Genomic DNA, 23,004 nt, shown 5'->3' on the forward strand with positions numbered 1-23,004 from the left:
ATTTATCCAATCTTATCATTCAGACAAACACATGCTAATTACAGATATTTTCTATATACACTTTATATAACCATTTTAACCATACCTACATATTTAATAGCAAAATTATTGATTTACCAAAAAAATGTTTCTTTATTTATCCCATTTTCACTATGAGTATTTATATGCTGTTTAAACTGTGAGTTTAAAACTCTAAATTGTTTTTGACATTGGAATTAACTAGATGGCTTTGGAAAAAAAATGCTAAGATAAAAAGGTTTACAACATTACAATAATGTGTTGAGGAAGTGCAAGATAGCTGTTAAGTTTACAGACATAAAGGCTATTTATTTTCTTGCATGACTCCGTATTAAAGCCACATCAGCAGTTTTGGCTGATGTCAGGATACTTGTACAGATAAGCCCCAAAGTAGTCTTAATTATAACAACGATATGGCAATTTCGAAAGCATGGCTTGGAATAATCAGTCACTGCAGCATCGTCATTTGGTTTTGGGAATAATTTTATGGTAGAAAAATTGATAGATATAATATTGAATTTATTTATTATTTATGGGAAGATCTGGTTCCTGACATCTGGGAATATTTCCATAGTACTGGAGAAATTATAAAATGTCACTCATGACAAAATTAGTGATAGGCATAGTTTTAAAAAATTCTCATACATAAAAATATATGCTTCACACTAATGTAACTACTTAAGCTTTCTATCATTCCATTAAAGGGAAAGTCTTTATAATACTTTGATGAAATTCTGCCAAATAAAGTTGCTGATATAAAATGCTGATATAAAAATATCAACTATTATGTGAAACTTTTCTCTTAGAAATGAAAAAGTGATGTTTTTCTTTCTCCACACATCAAGTTCATAAAAGCTTTATTAGTATACATTTAAATAGACCTATGGTGTTTCTGGCTCAGGCACTGAAGTTTTTACAATTTAAATGGCAGATTGAAAAAAAAAAAGAACCTGTTCAAAACATAATTGGATATGTATGTATTGAGTGCAACATGCAATGTTTATGTTTGATGAGTCAAGGGATACCTAGAGGGATTAGAAATAGTTCTACTCTTAAGGACCTTATAATGCAATGGGAAAAAGTAGTAGAAAGGAAAAGATAAACATACAAATGAGTATAATTCTAGGTACAATATAATAATTATGTTAAAAGAGGTAGTTAGTATAATTGAGATTCAAAAGTGTCAGATGCCATTAGTTTTGTAGGACTGAAAAATGCCTCAGGTAGGAGAGTTCTTGAAGGCCTAGAAGGAAAGGAGAATTTTCTTTAAACAGAAGAGAAAATAAATAAAAGCAAAGGCAGGCAGGTATGTATGACCTTGGGAATTAGCGATATTGATACAGTCATTTGGAGTGCAGAGTTCACATAGGGAAGTAACCGGCAAAGAGGATAAGAAAGTGGACTGGGCTCATGTTAAGAAGAGACTGTTAGTGTACCAAGAATTACAGTTTTAAGATGCTTGTAACTTTGCCTGCTATTGAGGCCCAAACCCCTTGATAGCAGACCACTGCTGGGCGAAAACCACATTGGCAGTGGCATTGTGGTTTCAGGAATTGAATTGGAAGAGCATTAGCTATAGGGAACCTCACGAGATTCTGCTGCAGCACTTCCTCCTATTCTCTCCCTACCCCCCATCCCTTTTTCCTTGCAGTAAGAGATAGAAGACTTTCCACTGTGAAATCTGCATAAATCCTGCTTGCTAGTCCTGTAGGGGCAGATTGAAGGAGAACTCTTTTTTTCAAAGTCAATGGTATGAAGATGAGGAAGTAATAGTATTTACTTAGGAGTCAGAGTTATGTGTGTATATACAAATATAATGGATCCTGGGCTCTTCAAATTCCTCTAGAAAATGTAAATGTGCCCTTCTTTGTTCTTAAGATTAAAATCATTTAGCTATAAAAACTGAACAAGTTAAGATTAGAAATATTCCTCTCTTCAATGGTTTATACTGTAAAATATAATTTTTGAAGGCTACTAATTGAGAAAAAATGGTATAATTTGATTTCAATTTGCATCTATTTTCTACATGTACAAAACAGGTGTAAAAGCACACTAAAATTTGGCTGATAAAGTTATAACATCAGGTCATTATGATCCTTACAAAAATAAACATTCTCTCATTTCTTGCTCTGCAAGAATAATTAACTATATAATGAGAATTAAGAGAAGTTGTTATTATACTCAGTGGAAAACATTTTTAAAATTCTTTTTCCTTTTTTAAACCATTTTTATTAAGAATTTGCAACATAGGTTCAAAAATTAAAGGCTATAAATCTAACATCAGTTTTTAATTTTAATTTTCAAACTACTACTATTTATATTAAAAATATGCTAAACATTTAAGTGTTAAAAGATTGCTTCCTTTTAGGACTTCTAACATAATTTTAAAGTAGCTTTTGGGACCCACCCTATAGTTTACACAATACAAGAAAGACTTTTTACCTCAAGATATCATACAATGTTAATAAGCAAATTACCAATTATATTTAACCAGAAGTCAAAGTTTTGGAAGATACACACACGCGCACACACACACACACACACACACACACAAATTTTAACAATTAATTTGAAAAGAAACACTTTTATTTTCTCCAGTATATTAACTATCTATCTCTAGTTGCTACCACTTGGTTTAGTTTCTAAATGGCATTTCAATAAGAAGCACTTTATGATAATTTTTGTGTATTGATAATAATATGGTACACAATGTTACTCAACATTGTATGAAAAGCAAGTTGTTTTTATTCTATTATTTTTTATGTTTTAATTTTGAATCAATCTCAAATTATAGGAAAATTAAAAGTATATTATCAGTATTTTTTTTCCTTGTACCATTTGGAAAGACTTGTTGAAATGATGCCCCATTACATAAATATTTTAGTATCTATTTTCTGTAATAAGGACATTTTTCTACACATAAGCACATTCAATATTCGAGATCAGTATATCAAGAAATTAAGATTGATATTATTACCGTCTAATCCTCAAACCCATTGAGATTTGCCACTGTCCCAAAATGTTCTTTTTATAGCAAAAGGATCTAGTTCAGATTCAAGTGTTACATTTAGATGTCATGTTTTGTTAGCCTCTTTTGATCTGGAATAGTTCCTCAGTCTTTTCTTAATTTCTATAATTTAGACAATTTGAAGATTGAAAGCCAGTATTTTATACGATGTCTTTCAATTAGTGATTTTCAAATGTTTCCTCATGATTATATTCTACGATACGCATCTTTGGCAGGAATATCACAGAAGTGATGTCATGTTCTCATTGCATCATACCAGGAACTCATGATTTTTATTTGTTCTGTTATTGACAATGTAAACTTTGATCACTGGATTAACGTGGTGTCTGGTCAGACTTCTCTATTAGGGAAATACTTAAAACTATAAATATAATTCTCTTCATCAGATATTCAATTAACATATTTTAATATTAAATACAGACCCATAGTTTCATATTTTATCTAATGGGTTATAATCTTATTACCATTATTTTGTCCTTAAAATTGTTTCCATGTGTGGTCAGTGGGAGACCCTTCAAGCTAGCTTCTGTGACCTTTTGACATGTTTTCCTCTTTCTTCCTTTCTGGCACAAGATCTTCCAGGTACACCTTGTAGTTTTCCTATTCTAGCCCTGGAATCAGCCATTTATCCAAAGAGCCCTGGTTCCTTATTTTTGGAGAATGGTATTAGAACCAAGATCTTAGCACTGTATGTATTTATTGCTATTGGGGTGTCTTACTGCTCCCAGGTCCTTTCAGCTAATATATAATATATATCATACTTACATTTACATTTTTCTGTTATGTATCTTTACAAATTGAACAATGAATTCACATTAGTAACTTTCAATTCCAATATAATACGATACAGTTTATTCTAGTTTTCTTTCTTAACATATTTGTAGCTCCCTTCTGCAACAATAAGAAACCTAACTCCTTTCTATGATTTTTAATACATGTACTTATTTGGTCGAACATCCTCCGCCTTCCCGCAATCTCTCACTGCCATCATCTCCATTGCTGTACTCACAGGCTCTCTTCATCACTCTGCCCATGTTCTGACATCAGGCCACCCCACATAGAAATCCTTCTCAACCCCTGCCTGGCTCTAACACTACACACTAGGCTGGCTGCCTCCATGCTGGGATTCCCTCTACATCCTGCCTGTGCCCTGACATCCTCTGTTGGCTTGCTGCTTCTACCCTCTTATGCAATCCTTGTGCCCCACTGCTTAGTCTACTCAGGGTTTACTGAACTGGGCTCTGACAACCCACTCTGGACCACTGAGACCGCTTATCCACTGGCACAGTTGCCTGGCTTCACCTAAAGGCTTTTTTAGATAAGGCTGTTTAGGAAGGGAGAGGAAAAAAAACCTAGAAAGGAAAGGAAGGGAAAAAAAGGGAAAGGAAAAGAGAGTAGTATGAAGAAGAAGTGCTATTCTATTATTTTATTATTTGTTTAACAAGAGCAAAAAGTAAAAGTCATAACATTTTAACAATGGAGATGCCTGTTTTATCTACTGAATTGGGGCCATATGGAATAGTCCTTTATCATACATCTACAGACATAGATATAGCTATAGCTATAGGTACAGATAAAGACACAGACATACATATACACACAAACATGTAATAAGAAGACCAGGGGTAAGATAGTAATCAACACTTCTTTCTTTCTAGCACGCAGTAGAATTATATTACCCCCAACCCTCTGCCCTGCTTGAAGTTAGGCTCAATTTAAAGTCGTGACTGTATAACTTTCTTTGACAATGAAATGTCAGTGGAAATGACATAAATCACTTCTGGATGGAAGAACTCAATGCTGATCCTTTTAAATCAGCAGACAGACTCTCTAATTATCATCTTCCACTGGCATGGGGATTACGATGTAGGTCTTCACATGAAGGTGCAATGCTGAGACATTTTATGGCGGACAGATTGCCTTGGAGAGTTACCCAGCACTGTAGCAAAATTCCCATAAGGAAGAAGTAATTGTTCTTTTTAAGTTACTGAACTTCTGAGCTGTCTGTAGCTAAATTTAGTCTGTCCTCATTAATATAAGAGGTTATATAATCTTCATATAATGTTTAACAACGAAGTTCTGACTGAGATAAACAAAAGCATAGGTTGCAGCATTTATTTTTGTAAATCCAGATAAAAATCTTGCACATGAATTGGTCCAAATGTTATTTTACCAGAAAATTGTATAATTTTATGTTTAAAAACTCAATATATAATTTTACTAATGTACTCTTTTCCCTTAAAGTTTATCACAATAATTTTCTGATCTTGAGAAAATTAAAAACATTTATGATATATACAACACTAATTCTTGGGGGATAATAGAAAGACCTACTTTTGTATAGAATTATAAAAGGTTATCTAATTGCAGAAAAACATTTTAAACTTCTTGCAAATATAGTTCCTAAACCATTTAAAAATATCTCAGAATTATAAAAGGCTTATTTTGAGGAAGAGAAAACATGTGTGTGTCCAATAAATAATAATAAATAGTTTCTGAAGCATAGATTCTTCATTAACTATTTCATATAATTATGCCAATTTTTATAACTGTTGTTAACAGAGACAAACAGTAGAAGATTCCTCATTGACAATTTCCTCTATGGATCCATTTAAAATTATGTTTTGAATCCGTGCCTTTACGACTTACTATATAAACATCTATAATTTTCCAGCATGGCTTGCTTATGATGCCCCTCCTAGACTTAATTAAAAATTATTGAAGTCTCACCCTTTCCAACTAAGTGGATGATACATATCAAAGAGCAATCATAAATTTCTGCCTTTAAACATTTCATGACCTTTCAGTGTTGAAGCATCATGAAGTTATTTCTATAGAAATAATGATCTGGTGAATTCTGCAAGCATGGCAAAATCTCTGCCATGTGACTCAGAGGGTGAAAAGTCACTCATTACTAGTCATACAGCAAGTGTCTGCAGAGTATAATGGATTTATAAGAAGCAAGGTTACCATAGATCTAATTTTAATGAAGTCCAAGACATAATCTGAGCTGATAGAGCTTGAAGTTTGAATATAATCTATAGAAGGTTAGAGTTATTGTTTGACAATACAGGGAATATAATTGTCTCTCTAAAAGCTTCTATTTTTCTATTAGGTCCTGTGGATACACCATTTTTGGGGTAGAAAAAAGTTTTGAACAGTAAGAAAATTCAGTTTTCTCATATGTTGACTGTTTTAAATATGTTAAATTTTTCTCTCTTGTCTTAAGGCAAAAGGAATTATATTTTTGCATGTATATTGCACACATAGCAAGTTTGATCAAATAAGAATACTATCAGGTTTCTATTACTAAAATGTTCAATAAATAGAAAGACAAAATGGACTATCTAAAAACTCCTCCAAAATTGATTATTTGGGGGTATACATGGAGAAACATATGCTTCCTACAAACAGAAATTACAATTTATCATGTGAATGAGAAGTCATTCAGCTTAATAATATTTAAATAACATATACTTATATATTCTTGAGACAGAACATGCTTTAATATGACAGAACTTGATTTGCTTCTATGTTTTTGTTACTCTTGTGTTATTTTCCAGAATGACAAGATTAAGTATGTCATTGTATCACCCAGTCACATAGGGGCCAAATTAGCATTTGGATATAAGCTTGAGAGAAAATTACCAAGAGCCTCGTATTTCTTGACAATAAAGCTAGCACACGTGAAGTATGACTATATGACAAAACATGCTTTATGCACCCGACAGGATGAACTGATTGAAGAGCAATATATTTAAATATAAAGATGGTCTGCGGATGAGACTTCCGGATCTCACAGCCTGAATGGTAGAAAATTCATGTAAATTTCAGTCAAACAACAGCCATGTCGGTGTTAATTTTAATATAATGTTTATTACTGAACATAAATGCCTATTTATGAGAAGGTAGAATGTGATTTCAAAGAGAAAAACTGACCTCTGAAATAGAGAAAAAAAAAACAATTAAACCTGACATCTAGAATTGGTAGCCATTTACAGAATCTTCACAGGTTTAACACTTTGAACTGAAAAAGATTTAAATTATTAGGAGGGAGGAAAAGCAAAGTGAATTCACTTCTGAAAGTCTTTGTTCTTTTATTAAAGATCTGTTTTCAAGATCAATTTGCAGGAATAGAAGCAAGTTACCCAATCAGTCAACAAGTCTTAAATCTCCTTGAGTTGCTGGATTTCTGGAAGTCTATTTTTCTAGAATATCTTATCCAGACAAGACAAAGAATGCATGCCAACTCCCGAGAGGAATCTGAGTCCCTTCTGAAGCTGGTGACCTTACCTTCCTCACTTGCATAGGCCAGAATGGAACGTGCTCGTATCTGTTTCCCTTCTGTGGTTTTCCCTGAGCAGGTGTGAGAGCAGGAGGACCACGCAGACCACATGCTGAGTACACAGTCTCTTGGGCACGGGGCATAACAGGCAACGGGGATGGGGAAGATGGCATCTCTGCACAGCTGTCTGTCAACTTCTTCTCCTGGGAAGACATCATCACGAACAATCTATCATTTTTCAATAAATGTAAAATGAGCAATTGAAACCAGATGGGCACTGAAATAAATTAGGTTATTTCTCCTTTGTTCTTAGTTAAAAATAAAGCCAAAAGAGTGACTGCCTACTATAGCCAGATGTTAAAAGAACACCAGAAAAAAATATATATATAATAAAAGAAGCCTCACTTAGGGATGGATATCTATCTATCTATCTATCTATCTATCTATCTATCTATCATCTATCATCTTCTTTTATTATATAAAGCTTATGTGTGTAGATCAAGCACAATGTTAAAAATATTTTCATGCTGCAGATATCTGCCCAGTAAGTAATTTTTATTCTGAAAATATTACGTTTGCAATAAGGAGCATCAATGAAATATGTTCCCCTCTATTTCATTATTAGAGATGAGCCACCATTTACAAATAATGACTCTATCCATAGCATGTACCATATGTTTCATGACCCAACACATAGGTATCTTTATTTGCATATCCTCTTGTGTCTCGCAGGTAATTAATTTTCTACAATTGGCAACCTTTTCTTTCATTAAAAAAAGTTTGTTAGTTGGAAATAACAGGAAATATAAATGATAGGATAGCATTATTAAACCATCATTTAAGGTAGTCCCATTGGGAGAGGGGGAGAAAAATGACAAGGTAAGGAAATGGCAAAAGATGGTGTCACTTAAGTGCTTAAAACTCTTCAGTAGGTTCCTATTGCTCTTAAGATACAGACCAGATTTCTTGAAAGTTTATAATACTTCAAATGACCTGGCTCTTGTTTTCCTATCAAGCTTCATCTCACTCTACTTCCTCCTTTGCCCTTAGAGCTCTAGAGATTGGCACTCATTTAGTATTTGTTGAATGAATAAAATGAGATAGACAAAAGGCCAATGAGAAAGAAAATATTGTTGCCGTTAATAAATGTCAAAGATAACCAAAATAATTACAAATAAATGACCAAAACAGAGTATGAAAAAAAGTCTGAACTTTGTGGCTTAGCTGGTTAATGTAGGGTGCCAATGAGGTCAATGGAACAAAGTGAAACAACACACAAACAAGCAAAATTTAATTTGCTATTTTGCCACAGAATATAACCATAATTCTGGATGAACAGATCAGAAATGTGTGTCTTGGGGCAACAGGCACAGTGACTAACTTTGCCATTCTTCTTTGCTATCAGACAAACTTAAAGCTATTTTTCACTGATGGAAGGTTAGGAGCACTGTTTAATGTACAGTCCTTTATTCATACATTTGTAAAAAACGACAGAAAATCAGAAGTCAATTAGAAATGCTCTAACACATTAATAGCTATTGGTTTGCAGGATCTTAAATCATTAGACAAAATCAGAAGTCAATTGGAATGCACTTAAGGTGTTAAATACTAGTTTGCAGGTCTTAAGTTATTAGGCATTCTTACTAGTTAAGACTCACTAAGTGAAAATTGAGTCATCATTCTATTCTTCACTCTTTTTCAGTTGCTCTAATCTGTGGGATCTCTCTTAATTCTATATTTATTGGCTTCAAGGTCTGGTTTACATCCCAATAAAACAATATAATAGATTGCAGATTCATAAGTATATAGATTGAGTACAAAACTCATCATAATACAAAGCATTTCATATTTGACAACTGACATAATAATGATGACTATTCTTCCTACTAGACATTTTTCTAGTGTAAGAGGGGCTTTCATATGTCTTATTTCCTTCATTGCTATTCAGGGCCTTTGCATTCTCTTTGTATGAAATTTTCAGATCGTCATACAGCAGACTGCTTCTCAGTATTCAGGTTTCAGTTCAATTGTCCCCTTCCTAAAGGAGGCGTAAGTGACCATACACAATCTCACAGTAACTTCATCTTATTTTTGATATAGTTTTAAACACCACTAGAAATTATTTAAATTAATTGTTTGCATGTTTATTGCCAGATCATATGACTAGATTAAAAGCTCAATGAGGGCATGATCCTTATCTGTCTTGTTCATTATTTTATACTTAAAACCTGAAACAGTTCCTGGCACATAGTAGACACTAAATAATCCTCTGCTGAGCGAATAAATGAATTAATAAATTTCAAGCTATTGTTCCAGGAAATAATGTTGGACTAGATAAATACAAATTTATGTACAGTATTTCTTAAATTGCCTCTCTAGGACTTTGCTAAAGTATAATCAGTGCACAGGCAGCATATGCATCATCTGGAGTTTGCTAGAAAAGTAGTCTCTCAGATCCCACCCACTGAGTAGTAACTTGCAATTTTAAAAGATTACTAGGTGATTCATAAGCACATAAAATCTGAGAAGCATTGCTTTAGAATTTTTCTGCCTTTTTACTCTTGTGGTTTGAATAGAACCAGACTGCCTCTTGAAAGGGCAGCTATATAAAACAAATTCATCTGGATTTCATACCTGATACCATTAATTTCTCCATGGGACTTCTTTCCCTTTATACTTCTCTTTATACAGACTATTCTTGGATGAAAACATTCATTCTACGAATAGTTATCGACTGCCTATCTTCTGTCAGGTAATGTGCTATGAATATTGCATGCATCATCCCACCTAATGGTCACAATAACCTTTTTTTTTTTAGGTATAATTGACATATAACATAATATTAGTTTCAGGTACAACATAATGATTAGATATTTGTATGTATTGCAAAAGGCACAATAAGTCTAATTAACGTATGCCCCATACATAGTTACAGATTTTTTTTCTTAAAATGAGGACTTCTAAGATTTATTTTCTTAGCAACTTTTGAATATACAATATAGTTTTATTAACTATAGTCACCACACTGGACATGACACCCCATGACTTATAACTGAAAGTTTGTACCTTTTACAACAACCTTCTTACATAGGTGTTAATATCTATTTTTTACTTTAAAGGAAATTGAAGCTTAACAAGTTTAAGTTTACTCTCTCAAATAGAAGTATGACTGAAGAAGCAGAGATCTGACTTGAGTTCTAACCAATCCCCCAATTATATTTTTTAACTGGTGTGGTGGTAGGGAGAACCCAAGATACTATGGAAGTTAATAATGCATGAGCCTTTGCTGATGAAAAAGTCAAGAAACTGACACTGTAAGTTGTTTCTAAAGGCACAGTGATACATGGTCTCAGCCACACATTGTCTCAACTACAAAGAGTATGCATAGTTAACATGTCCAGGGTTACGTATTTTGGATAACAGCCATTAAGTAAACAGCAACGGATCTGAAAACATGGAATTATTTAGATCTTTGACTTTGCTTTTAATGGATGCTTTTAATCAACTCAGCTAACTGACCACTGACTAGAACTGTTAGGAGCTATGTTCTTTTAAGCTAACTCTCCAGCATTCCTGACATCAGTCGTCATCTGGGAAAAAGAAAAAAAAAAAGTTGGGTTTATGGTTATCCACAGAAACTCCAAAACTTGTCACCTCCAGTTACTTTCTGAGCCTGTTACTTCTATTTTATTTTTTATATAAAAAGTGATACTGGAAATAAGGTCTTTACTTATAAGAGCTGCAGAAAATAATTTCATTTCTTTTTCTCACATTAAACTTTGTTTTGATTGATAAACATTTTATTTAGATATGAATTGGTTTGCATGACATTATTTCAGAGAATATATAGCAGTTCAGTAAACATGTACGTATCTGAATATCAGGTTAATTGATATTCTTTCCATATAGAGAAATGGAACTTCTTCTGCTTAGTACTCTGGAAATTCTATTTTTGCATATCAGCTACCCTACGATTAGGATATTTTCAACTACCATATGTCCTCATTGCAGAACCACTTGAAACTTTGATTATCTGAGTGTGCATCCCAATAAATCTGAACAGACACATCCAATTATCATTACAGTGAATGATGTAGTTCTACAACTCATGCAGGCACAGACCAATGCAATCTATTTTTCTTTCTTTTGTCTTAGGAACATTTCTTAGCTAGTTGCTGAATGTGATGTCATTAACATTTAGAACCCTCCCCACGCATGCCTTTGTGTATTAGATATTACACACACACACACACACACACACACACACACACACACACACAGCATGCATCTACCAACATAAAACGCTTCAAAGGACTGCTTTACATTTATGTAACTTGTTCCCACCCTCCTCACCTCCCTTGAAGCTCTAGGCATTTTAACCAAGCCTGTAAAATTTATATTTTACATGAAATATAGAACACAGAACTAAATGAGTATTCTATTGTCTACACACTACAACTTACAACTTACTTCAAAGCCTGAACCAAAGTATATCTGGTTTAAACTTGTAATACCCAAAAGATTGAGAAATAAAATGAAAATGCTTGGGTATATTTATGAACTCAAAATGAGATTTAAATGTTTAAGTTACTGTCTTCCCATTTAACCTCTTTCTTCATGAACACAGTTTAAGAACATATTTTAATAATTCATCATTTTAATCAAATTAAAACATAGATTTTGACATTTTTAATGTAACACCCAAATTTCTCCTCGTTTGGCCCATTTTCACGAACACTGTCAAACTTTTTCATTAATTCTTCCAAAATATCTCTTTTCACTCTACTGCTTTCTATTATAATTACACTAAAAATTCATGAAGATTTTCATAGAAATAAAGCAAAATGAGAACTGAGATAAAAAGATAGAATTTGTTTTTCTTGGGAAAATTATACATTGAAAGTTTTTGTATTCATCGTGCTAGAACTTAAATATAGAATATAAATCTTGGTTTATCAAGATTTTTATAGTTTAGGAGCTGAGTAAAGAACACAACATTAATATATTAAAATATAATTAGTTTTATTTTAATGTTAGGCATATATGTATTCAGTACTATCCCCTAAATGTCCCTTTCATTATCCTGATTTCTTTTTAATGACAGAAATGTGCAGATTGTTACAATTGATTTTTCAATCACAGTAGTACTATGTGAAGTGCACCTCTAGAAAGCATTGCAAAATCAAAACTCAGCAATGTAATGGAATCAAGGGGGTGGTGAGCAGAAAAGGATTAATTAAATCAGATAGAAACCGTATACAGGACCACGATTTTTTCTAAGAGCCACACTGTTTAGAAAGTCTCTAGTATTGTAATTTGGGGATCAGATTTTTCTTGCCAGACATATACAAACTCTACAGTAATCCTGAAAAGTGTTATTGAGTTATCTATGTCTTTTATATTCATAAGAAATTACCTTAAAAATTCATACTGACTTTTGATAGTGAAAGTCATTATTTATATATTTACTTATTAATTGATAAACAATACATATATTTTAAAAGAATTGAGAAGGGAAAATAATGGAGTCTCATATTTGCCTGGATCCTTCTAGAAAGCATTTTCACATAACACCCTTATCTGAACTTTATAATAACTGTAAGATATAAAAGTCCAGAATCACTCTCATCTTAAGTGAGATGAGAACACCACTCATAAATTGAGTCTTATAACTCTTTCTTCCTTGCCCTTTTTGAAGATAAAAAGGTACACATCTCTTCACCTTAAATGGAAATTTTACAAATCATTTTTAATCCCTATACTCCCTCTTCTATCATGTTCAGGCAGTCTGATTTATTCAGTGTACCATCTCCTGACCCCATATTCTTTTCCAGACTATTGCACATTTTACTGTGGTCTCCCGCTATATTATATTTCCCCTGCAGTTCATCGTCCATCCTGACCCCAAGGGTGTGTTTCTAAAATTCAAATATGAGCATCACAGTCTTCCCAAAGCCTAAGTTCCTCGCTAGAGCATAGAAAAGTCTCATTTTCTATCGTTAACCTCACGTTTTCCTTACATTCTATTCACAGTAAGCTATTTGCTTTCCCATGAACTGACACACTAGTTTCTAACACCTCTGCCATTTTCTGCACACTGCTCTCCATGTGTGGTTGCCCCATCTTTCTCTAATTGCCCAGATGGAGTTGTGCTGTATCTTCTCTGTTCCTAGAGCATTGCAGACATAGTACTTTTAAGACTTTTTATAATTGTCTGTTTACTCATATTTACCTCCATTAGTCTATGAGAAACTTCTGGCCAGAGATTTTTGTCTTATTCAACATTTCTGTATCTGAAGTCTTTGGTTCAGTTATAGCTAAAACTTAAGAGTTTTTTGGTAAGTGTTTATTGGATGAGGGAAATCCCAGGACATGTGTTACTTTTCTGGAGAAAAAAATTGATGTTTATATATTTCCGATTGTTAGTTTACTAGAATCTATTGCCTTAACATTACCCTCACCTTGACTAAACTTTAGACAGGATTCTTCTTGACTCTATGGCCTTAACCTCTTTGTACAATTGTACATTGTTTCCTGTCCCTTTGACATTTATGTAAATTTTCTTCCAGCCTCTTCCCAGTCTTACAACCCAGGAAATGTCTTTATCAAAGAGTTGGGGACCATTTCTTTGACATGAAAACATCAAAGGAGACAGTGCCCTGATCTCCCAGTTTCTGTAGGATGGAAGGTGCCTAACTTCTTTAATGGGTACCAGTTAGTAAACACAGATGGCCTAATCACATTGAAAAACATTTGCAAACTCGTGAGTAACTCAATGTGCTCAAAACATCCTATTGATCAATCTCTCCTTAATGTTCTCCAGTGCTTTTTCACTAGCTCTCCTCAGTGCTTAAGATTATTTCTGCCTTTTGTTTCTGTGGAGATGATTTCAGTTCCTATTATAATAGTCTAGAATAAAGTCATCCTTGTTTGTGTAACTTTGGTGTAATTTTTATTTTGACAAACCAACTTATAACCAATTTACAATATGAATATTACATTTAGCTCACCTTCTTGCTCTCTTTTTTTAATCTATGTATTTATCTATTGACTTTTAAATATCTTTAAGCAATCTAGGGTCTTCATATTATGATAGAATTATTTTCAGCATTTTCCTCCTTTTTCATCATCTTCAAACCCTTTCCATCCTCAGTAAGTTTATCTTTAATATTCCCACTATGTTCTCTTCCCTGTCTCCTTTCTTTGCTTTGTGATCTCAAGTCTCTGTCTCTGTTTTTATTCTTTCATGATCCTGGCAAAATGAACGAGGTGACTCTGAGGTTGAAGCTGTCTTCCTTCTCACTTTCCAACTCCAGGCTATGATGTAGTTAATAGTACAACTTTTAACTTCATCTTGAGATGAAACCCATTTTAACAAAGTGTACCAAATAACATAATTTGTTGTAGATAAATGGTGAAAATTTAGGGCTAAATCTAATCATAATTTTGCATTTTCTTGCTTCATTGAGTTTAAGGTACTCATGGTATAACCTGCCCACTTAGTGAGCAGGGTATTTATCAAACAACTCTTTATCACTATGCCCATGACTTCCTTTGCTAATAACTCTGGATAAGGATTAGGCAGGAAAAAAGGGCATATGCTTATAGCTGGTAAAGTCTGACAGTGGGCCCAAGTCTTCTGCTCCTGCTTAACATCAACCATCATGGCACATATTTTATGCATGTTCTATGTATGTGCAATATACTATGGGTATAACTAAAAGCACAGGCATTTTGGAATAAAGATGCAAGTTGTGTTTTCTTAACTTCATTTAACTGAAATTAATAATTTATTTGTACGCTCTTATCTATTTTACTTTTATTTGTCTGCCTGAAAGTCCCAGACTATTCTGCTTTGTTTATCTTCAGTGGTTAAAAAGCAAACTAACTCATGTTCATAAAAGCACCATAGAAACTCTAGAAAATTCAAATAATAACTTTATCTCTGGCATTATTTGAGATTAAACAAAGTTTTATTTATTCTTATTTCTCCAGATTGATTTCATATTTTCATTCTCGAATAGTTTTTTCTTATAACTTTGTTCTTAATTGTTTTTGAGTATGAAATTATCTAAAATGTTAATTTCATCTCCAATTTACTTTTTTAGTAACAGAAGTCAAACTGTTCTGGCTTTTTTCTGGCTTACAATTTACCAACTCTATGCTTTTGAGCCAATTTAACTGTTCTAAGTTTCAATTTCCTGTTCTAAGTTTCAGTTTCCTAATCTGCAAAATGGAAGCTAATAATAATTCTTATCTTATGGTACTGTTATACATATTAAATTTAAAAAATTAAATGAGTGCCTAGCTCAGTGTCTGGAACATAGCTGAAACATATCTATTAAAACTATATCATGTTTACTTTCATTACCTTCTGTCAGTGGAGGAGTTAACCATTCTTATCATATACCACTGTGGGAATGAGTCTGCTCTGTCCTAAACACCACTACATTTCAGTCAACTTGAATTAATTTAGTTAGTCACTTTTTCCTTAATTTTGCTTATAAGCAGGCTTGCAGAAAGGTATTAGTAAATACCATTGCATTAGACTAATAGCATAAGCTTGATCATTCAATAATTTTGTATTTTTCTTTTTGTAAAAGTGCTAAGGTTGTGAAAGAATACAAGAGTGCCAGGAAAAGCAATTTATGTAATTATGACTATTAAATGTTATAGTTCTTGTTTTAAAAATTATTTACAGTTGTATTGTAAATATCTTTTAGACATCAATCAAAACTTTTAATTGAAAGTTATACTATAGAATATTTAGTGATAAGTAGAAGCACCAAGATATGTGGAATCCTATCATGCTCCTTTAGTCTCTTTTCTCTCTATGGACTAAATAATTTGAAACAACTTTTAAAAGTTGTAAGTTAAACAGTTGTACACATTGACTTTCTATCATCAAGTCTCGCAGGCATCTTCTAGACAAAAAGTAAAAAACAGCTTCTTCTTCTTATAATATAGTTCTGAGGGAAATTATGCTGCTACAGGAAAGAAATTATATATTAGGGTGATTTTGAAGAGTTATTGATATAATTAACAAAAGAGTCATACTTATTAAAATCTATCGGCTTATTTAACTTTAAAAGCTTATGTAAATAGATAGTTCCACTTGAAGTATTTCAATAGAATTCCATTTACTCTGTGATAAAATACAACTCCTGTTTTGATCTGTCCAGGCTCACCCTCCATCACTTTAAGGTATCTTATAGGTTCTAGCCCAGTCAGCCGCTCATGGAAACTTGCAGGACTCTCTGTGGATGATGGCCTTGTAGTGGCTTTTTCTTTTGTTTTGTTTTTTTTTTTTTTTTTCCCCAGGTTTTGGTTACCTAACATTCTTTTTCTGAGAAAGTCTCACATTTCCAATCTGTCCTGCAAATTATCAACCAAACAGTCTGCCAGTCACACTGCTGTGACTACATTATACCCTCAAATGATTCCCTGTAGCTCTCCAGATTGTGCATGCATTTACGTCTGTTGTATTTTAAGACATTCCATCATCTGCCCCCATTTGACATACCTTGTCTAACAAAGTCCATTTCCTATGCTCTGGGTATTTTTGCAACAAGACTAGGCTCATGGTAACCTCATTGTCTAGAAAAGGATGAGTCTGAGCCTTTATCAACTTTTTAGGACTAGGTTAAAAGCCAATTTTAATGTTCGGTTTTTCTTGTTTAAAGCAATTTTTACCATTTCTATTTCTTCAATCCTACTTTTTGAGACCTCTTTCATGTTACCATAAATAAAAGGAAAGTATAGTTATTCTACAGATAGTTATTGCAAAATCACAATGTGCAAACAAGTCTATAGAATAATAGACAAATTACCAAAAAAATTTAAATAAACCTATATTTGACTTTAGAATCTTGGCAGAATTCAGAAGGCTAAATGACAGAGATATTATGTTTAGCACATAAAAACATTCATGAATAAATGTAGTATAAAATTTGGGCCCACTGATAGAGGCTGTGGATTAATGCGATGATTAGAAATGGCAGTTTATAAAGAAAGATATTTTGGAGGCAGTGAAATTTGAACAGAGTTTTGAGGGAATAAAAGCTAAATGATTGGAAGTGAGAAAGACAGAGCAATAAAATATGAAAGATTGGTCTATGTGGGAAGACTTTGAAGTAGAAACTATTTCAAAGAATTAATCACCACAATTACATTTTCCCAAGACCTTCCACTCTATCCTCTGATGATTCCCATGTACAAACACTGAAAATTTGGACCATAAAAGATGAGGCTAACTGCCACAGCTGAGTAAGTCACAGTCTGCCCCCTTTAATCTTCATAATTATAGTGGAATGTCTGCTAGTAAATCATAAGAAATGAATCCAAGAGAAAATTAAGTTTCAACGATGGGGGAAATATTATCTTATTAATTGGTATGAAAGCTGTTTGCTTCCACATTGAAAACCACAAATGTATTAGGAACACCCAGCCCATTTTGTCAACAGTTAACATTTATAATAAGTCATTCAGGGCCATCTCAGACTTAATGACATTCATAAGAGTTTATAATAAAAAGGCATTTAGCTGATAGACAAATATAAATGTATAAATATAAAATAATAATATACATATACATAATATACACATACATATAGCTGCTATCTGAGAGTCTGGCTTCCAATCAGCCTGAAACTAGGTACTGACTGAGATCCCTCCCTCTCTAATGTAGCAGGTTTTGGCATACTTTCAACAACTGTAGCTATTAAAAAATAAATCAGGCTTCTTGGAAGAATCACAAAGGTTCAGGTTACAGCCAAAAGTTAGGGCAAGGTTAAACAATAAGGTTTATCTTATATCTGAGGTTACTCTTCCATGACTGGGAGAGATAGCTGTTTCACCTAATACATACAAACAAACACAGAGAGCTAAGCAAAATGAAGAAACAAAGGACTTTGCTCCAAATCAAAGAGTAAGTTAAAACCTCAAGGGGGAGGGGAAATACATTGAAATGGAGATATATAATTTACCTGATAAATATTTCAAACTAATGTTCATAAAGATGCTCGGTGAATATGGGAGAAGAGTGGGTGAACATAGGACAAGTGATCTCAAAGATAGAACAGTGAAACTCCGAGAGCAGAAAAAAAGAAATAGAAAAGTAAAAATAGCTTAAGAGACATATGAGACAATATCATGTGTAATAATATTCACATTATAGGGTTCCCAGAGGAGAAGAGAGAGATAAAGGGGTAGAAAACTTATGTAAAGTAATAGTGGCTGAAAACTTCTTTAGTCTGGAGAAGAAAATAGACATCCAGATTCAGGAATCCTGGAGAGTACCAAATATGAGGATCTCAAAGAGATCTATAAAAAGAAACATTATAATTAAAATGTCAAATGTTAAAGATAAAGAATCTTAAAAGCAGTGAGAGAAAAACAATTTGTTACGTATAAGGGAACCCCCATAAGGTTATCAGCAGATTTTTCAGCAGAAACTTTGCAGGCAGGAAGAAAATGGCAATAAAGTACTGAAAGGAAAAATCTTCCAACCAAGAGTATTCTACTTAGCTTTGTTATTATTCAAAATTGAAGGAAAGAGGAAAAAGTTTTCCAGACAAGAAAAAGCTAACTGAATTAATCACCACTAAGCCAGACTTATGAGAAACGTCAAAGGGAATTTTTTAAATTGAAAAGAAAAAGCACCAATTAGTAATGAGTAAATATTTAAAAATATATATCTCACTGGTAAAGGTAAATCTATAGTAAAGGTAGTGGAATAATCATGTATAAAGTTAGTAGAAAGGTTAAAAGATAAAATAAGTAAAAATAACTGTAACTACAATAATTAGTTAAATAATGCACAAAAAAAGATATAAAATATGACATCGAAGATAAAATGTTAGGAGCAATGAGTAAAAATGTAGAGTTTTAGAATGTGTTCACACTTAAGCTGTTATCAACATAAAACAGACTGCCATAAATATAGGTTGTTATGTGTAAGTCTCATAGTAACTATAAAGCAAAAATCTATAGTTGATACAAAAAAGATGACGAAAAAGGAATCTAAGAATAACACTAAAGAAAGTCATCTAACCACAAAGAGGGCAAGAAAAAGAGAAAGGGGCAGGAACTACAAGTCGGAAAACAACCAGCGAAATGGCAGTAACTACAAACTTATTAGTAATTACTTTAGGTGTAAATGAACTAAATTCTTCAACCAAAACATAGAGTAGCTGAATAGACTTAAAAAACAAAACAAACAAAGCAAGACCCATTCATATGCTGTCTATCAGAGACTCACTTCAGATATAAAGACTGACAATGAAGGAATGAAAAAAATGTTCCATGCAAATGAAAAGCAAAAGAAAGCTTGGGTAGCTATACCTATATCAGACAAAATAGACTTTAAAACAAAGACTGCAATAAAAAACAAACAAAGGCATTACATAATGATAAAGGGGCAATCCAACAAGAGTCTATAACATTTATATATGTTTATGTACCCAACATAGGAGCATCTAAGTTTATAAACCAAATATTAATAAACCTAAAAAGAGAAATAGACAGCAATATAATAATACAGTCATGCACCACTTAGTGACAGGATACGTTCTGAGAAATGCATCGTTGAGTAGATTTTGTTGCTGTGAGAACTTTACAGGGTACTTACACAAATCTAGATTTTATAGTCTAAAAATAAACTACCATATGATCCAGCAATGTCATTTCTGGGTATTTAGGTATTTATTTAAAGAAAACAAAAACACTAATTTGAAATGTTATGTGCATCCTCGTGCTCATTGAAGCATTATTTACAATAGCTAAGATACAGAAACAATTTAAGTGTCCATTGATAGATAAATGGACATATATATAATAGAAAACTACTCACCCATAAAAAAGAATGGGATCTTGATATTTGTAACAACATGGATGTGCCTTGAGGGATTTATGCTCATTGATATAAGCCAGACAAAGACAAATACCATATGATTTCACTTACAAGTGGAATCTAAAAAAAACAAAACAAAACAAACAAACAAATCCAATAAAAACAGACACAGAACCATGCGCATAGATACCACAGAGAACAGATTGGTGGTTCCTGGGAGCAGGATGGACATAAATGGGTAAAGGAGTCAAAAGGCACAAATTTACAGTTATAAAATAAATAAGTTATAGGGGTGTAAAGTACAGCATGGTGACTATAGTTAATAATACTGTATTGCATATTTGAAAGTTGCTAAAAGAGTAAATCTTAAAAGTTCTCATCACAAGAAAAAAATTGTAACTAAGGATGATGATAGATAGTAATGTCTAGACTGTTATGATCATTTTGCAGTGTATACAAATATCAGATCATTATATTATACACTTGAAACTAATATAATGTTATATGTTCATTATACCCAAATTAAAAAAAAAAATCCCTCACACTTCTATCACATCACATAATTACCAACTCTTTTGTGGTAAGAACATTTAAGATCTACTCTCTTAACTATTTTCAGATATGTAGCACAGTACTGTTATCTATAATCACAATGCTGTGTACTAGATCCCCAGAACTTGTTCATCTTCTAAGTGCAAGTTCGTACTTTTTGTTCAACATCTTCCCATTTCCTCTAACCCTCAGACACTGGTAAGCAGCATTCTACACTCTCTTTCTATAAATTTGGCTTTTTAAGATATCATATATAAATGAGATAGTACACTGCACTATTTGTCTTTATCTGACTTATTTTACTTAGCATAATGCTAACACTACAATGGTAATCATATTGCAATATACAATTTTATCAAATACATACCTTTTACACCTTAAAGGTACATAGTGTTAATAACATGTCAATTATATCTCAATATATAGTTGGGGAAAAATGATCCATAAATGATTCCGATAGATCAGTGTTTGGGAACAATTTGTCTACTCATTCCTGATAAATGCCAATATATAGAAAGGAAGGAATAATTGTTAAAACCAAATTCTTATAGTCATACTTGTGACTAGAATTTATATAATTTATTTAATTATATAATTTAATTAAATACTAGAATTTATTTAATTAAAAGGTTGGCCCACTGTACCATCTTAATTTATCTTAACTCTTTTTTGGTGTTCATGTCCAGCCCTGAGTTGAAGCAATGATTTAGGAATTGTAAGGAAATAAAAGTAAATCAGAGTGGGTTCTTTTTTACTTCATAGTCTTCTATGAATAAAATTGTGAAGTTTTATAGCAGTGGCTTCCTAATAGGAACATTAGAGGGTGATAACATCTAGCTAATAATGTACTTTGATGAGTGTTATTTAAACATGAATCAATAAAATACAATTGCTGCTGTGAAGGAACACACACTCATTTATATTAATGCACACATAATATAATTTTACCCAAAATCTAAAAGAAAGTATAGGTATACATGTGGGAAATCTGCTCTTACAGGAAAGAGTAAATATTTTCCAAAATTGAAAAGTAATTAAATGTTATACAATTTTCTCATGTAAATATGGCATTAATATTCAGTTGGCGTGTGCTGGCCTGTATGAATAAAGGCACACTGGTTTTTAAAGACAAACCAGTTAGTCAGGGCATCTGTTCAGATTGGTCAGTGCTTGTGCTTTGGTTAGTAAATATTTTGTTAAATATTATGCATAAAACCCCTGGGTGTAATCAACAATTTATTTATAAATCCTGTTCTTTTAATTCTCAGTGTTCTCATTATAATTTCAAAAAGAAAACAAAGTAAAACAAAATGAACAACAACAACAAGAAAAACCATGAAATTTAACTCTACAGGCTTAAACTTTTCCCCTGTCTAAATCTACCTATAACTGTGATTCAAGGTAAGATGACCTAACATATTTCTTTCATGTTCCTTTCTGTTTAAAAATCTGTAATAGTTTTACAGTGATTATTATATCTTGGATGAGGGGAAAGGAATTAACACTTTTGAGTAAATATTAGGTGCCAAGCAAATGATCATCATGGCAATTCAAGAGGTAAATATTTTTAAATCACACGTTATAGCTTTTGAGATAGAAAGTAAAAAAAGCTTTTTCCCTTTGCCCCAAGTCCTCAACAACTTACTGGCAGAGGCAGGATTTCAAGCCCACATTCCTACTCTGAAGCTCATAACATAATATATTCCAGGAATAAGCATCTGATAGGCACTTGATTAAAATTTGTAAAATAAATTAACATTTTTATTTTTTACTTATGTCTATATGTTAAAGCATTTTCTAAAATTCACTCCTCTTTTATTCAGAGCATAATATACTCTTAAAATGTATCAGTTCTATATAGCATATTATAATCTTAAAATCATCAATAATATAACTGCAAAATAAAATTATAGCACAGATGCAACTTTTCATGAATAGGTATTTAACTTATTTGGGGGTTAATTCTTCTATACAGTATTAATTGTTTCTGACTTTTCATTAAGGTTTTTATGAGCAACTTGACCTTTGACACATTTCTCTTTTCAAACTTGTGGCTTGATAATTTACTAGAAACAGTACATTCAAGACAAGAGTTAAAAAAATAAAACAGAACAAAACTACCAAAATAACTACCTTTAAAACAATTATTTTTCAGATAAAATTTTATCCGATTTATAATTTCACCTTTTGACTTATTTTTAACTCTCTGGATCTATATTCTGTTTTACATTGTACTTTCATAATCTGTGCTTCAGAACAGATTATGTAATA

General features: G+C 32.5%; 1 protein-coding gene across 1 annotated transcript in view; it reads right to left on the reverse strand.

Moving 5' to 3' along the window:
- Positions 1-23,004, reverse strand: part of THSD7A (thrombospondin type 1 domain containing 7A) — a 353,421-nt gene that overhangs the window by 85,305 nt on the left and 245,112 nt on the right. The window contains 1 exon segment of the mRNA XM_015589436.1: positions 7,340-7,534. Within this exon segment, the coding sequence (XP_015444922.1) occupies positions 7,340-7,534 (195 nt within the window).

Source organism: Pteropus alecto, unplaced genomic scaffold (assembly GCF_000325575.1).
Source record: "Pteropus alecto unplaced genomic scaffold, ASM32557v1 scaffold21, whole genome shotgun sequence".
NCBI lineage: Eukaryota > Metazoa > Chordata > Mammalia > Chiroptera > Pteropodidae > Pteropus > Pteropus alecto.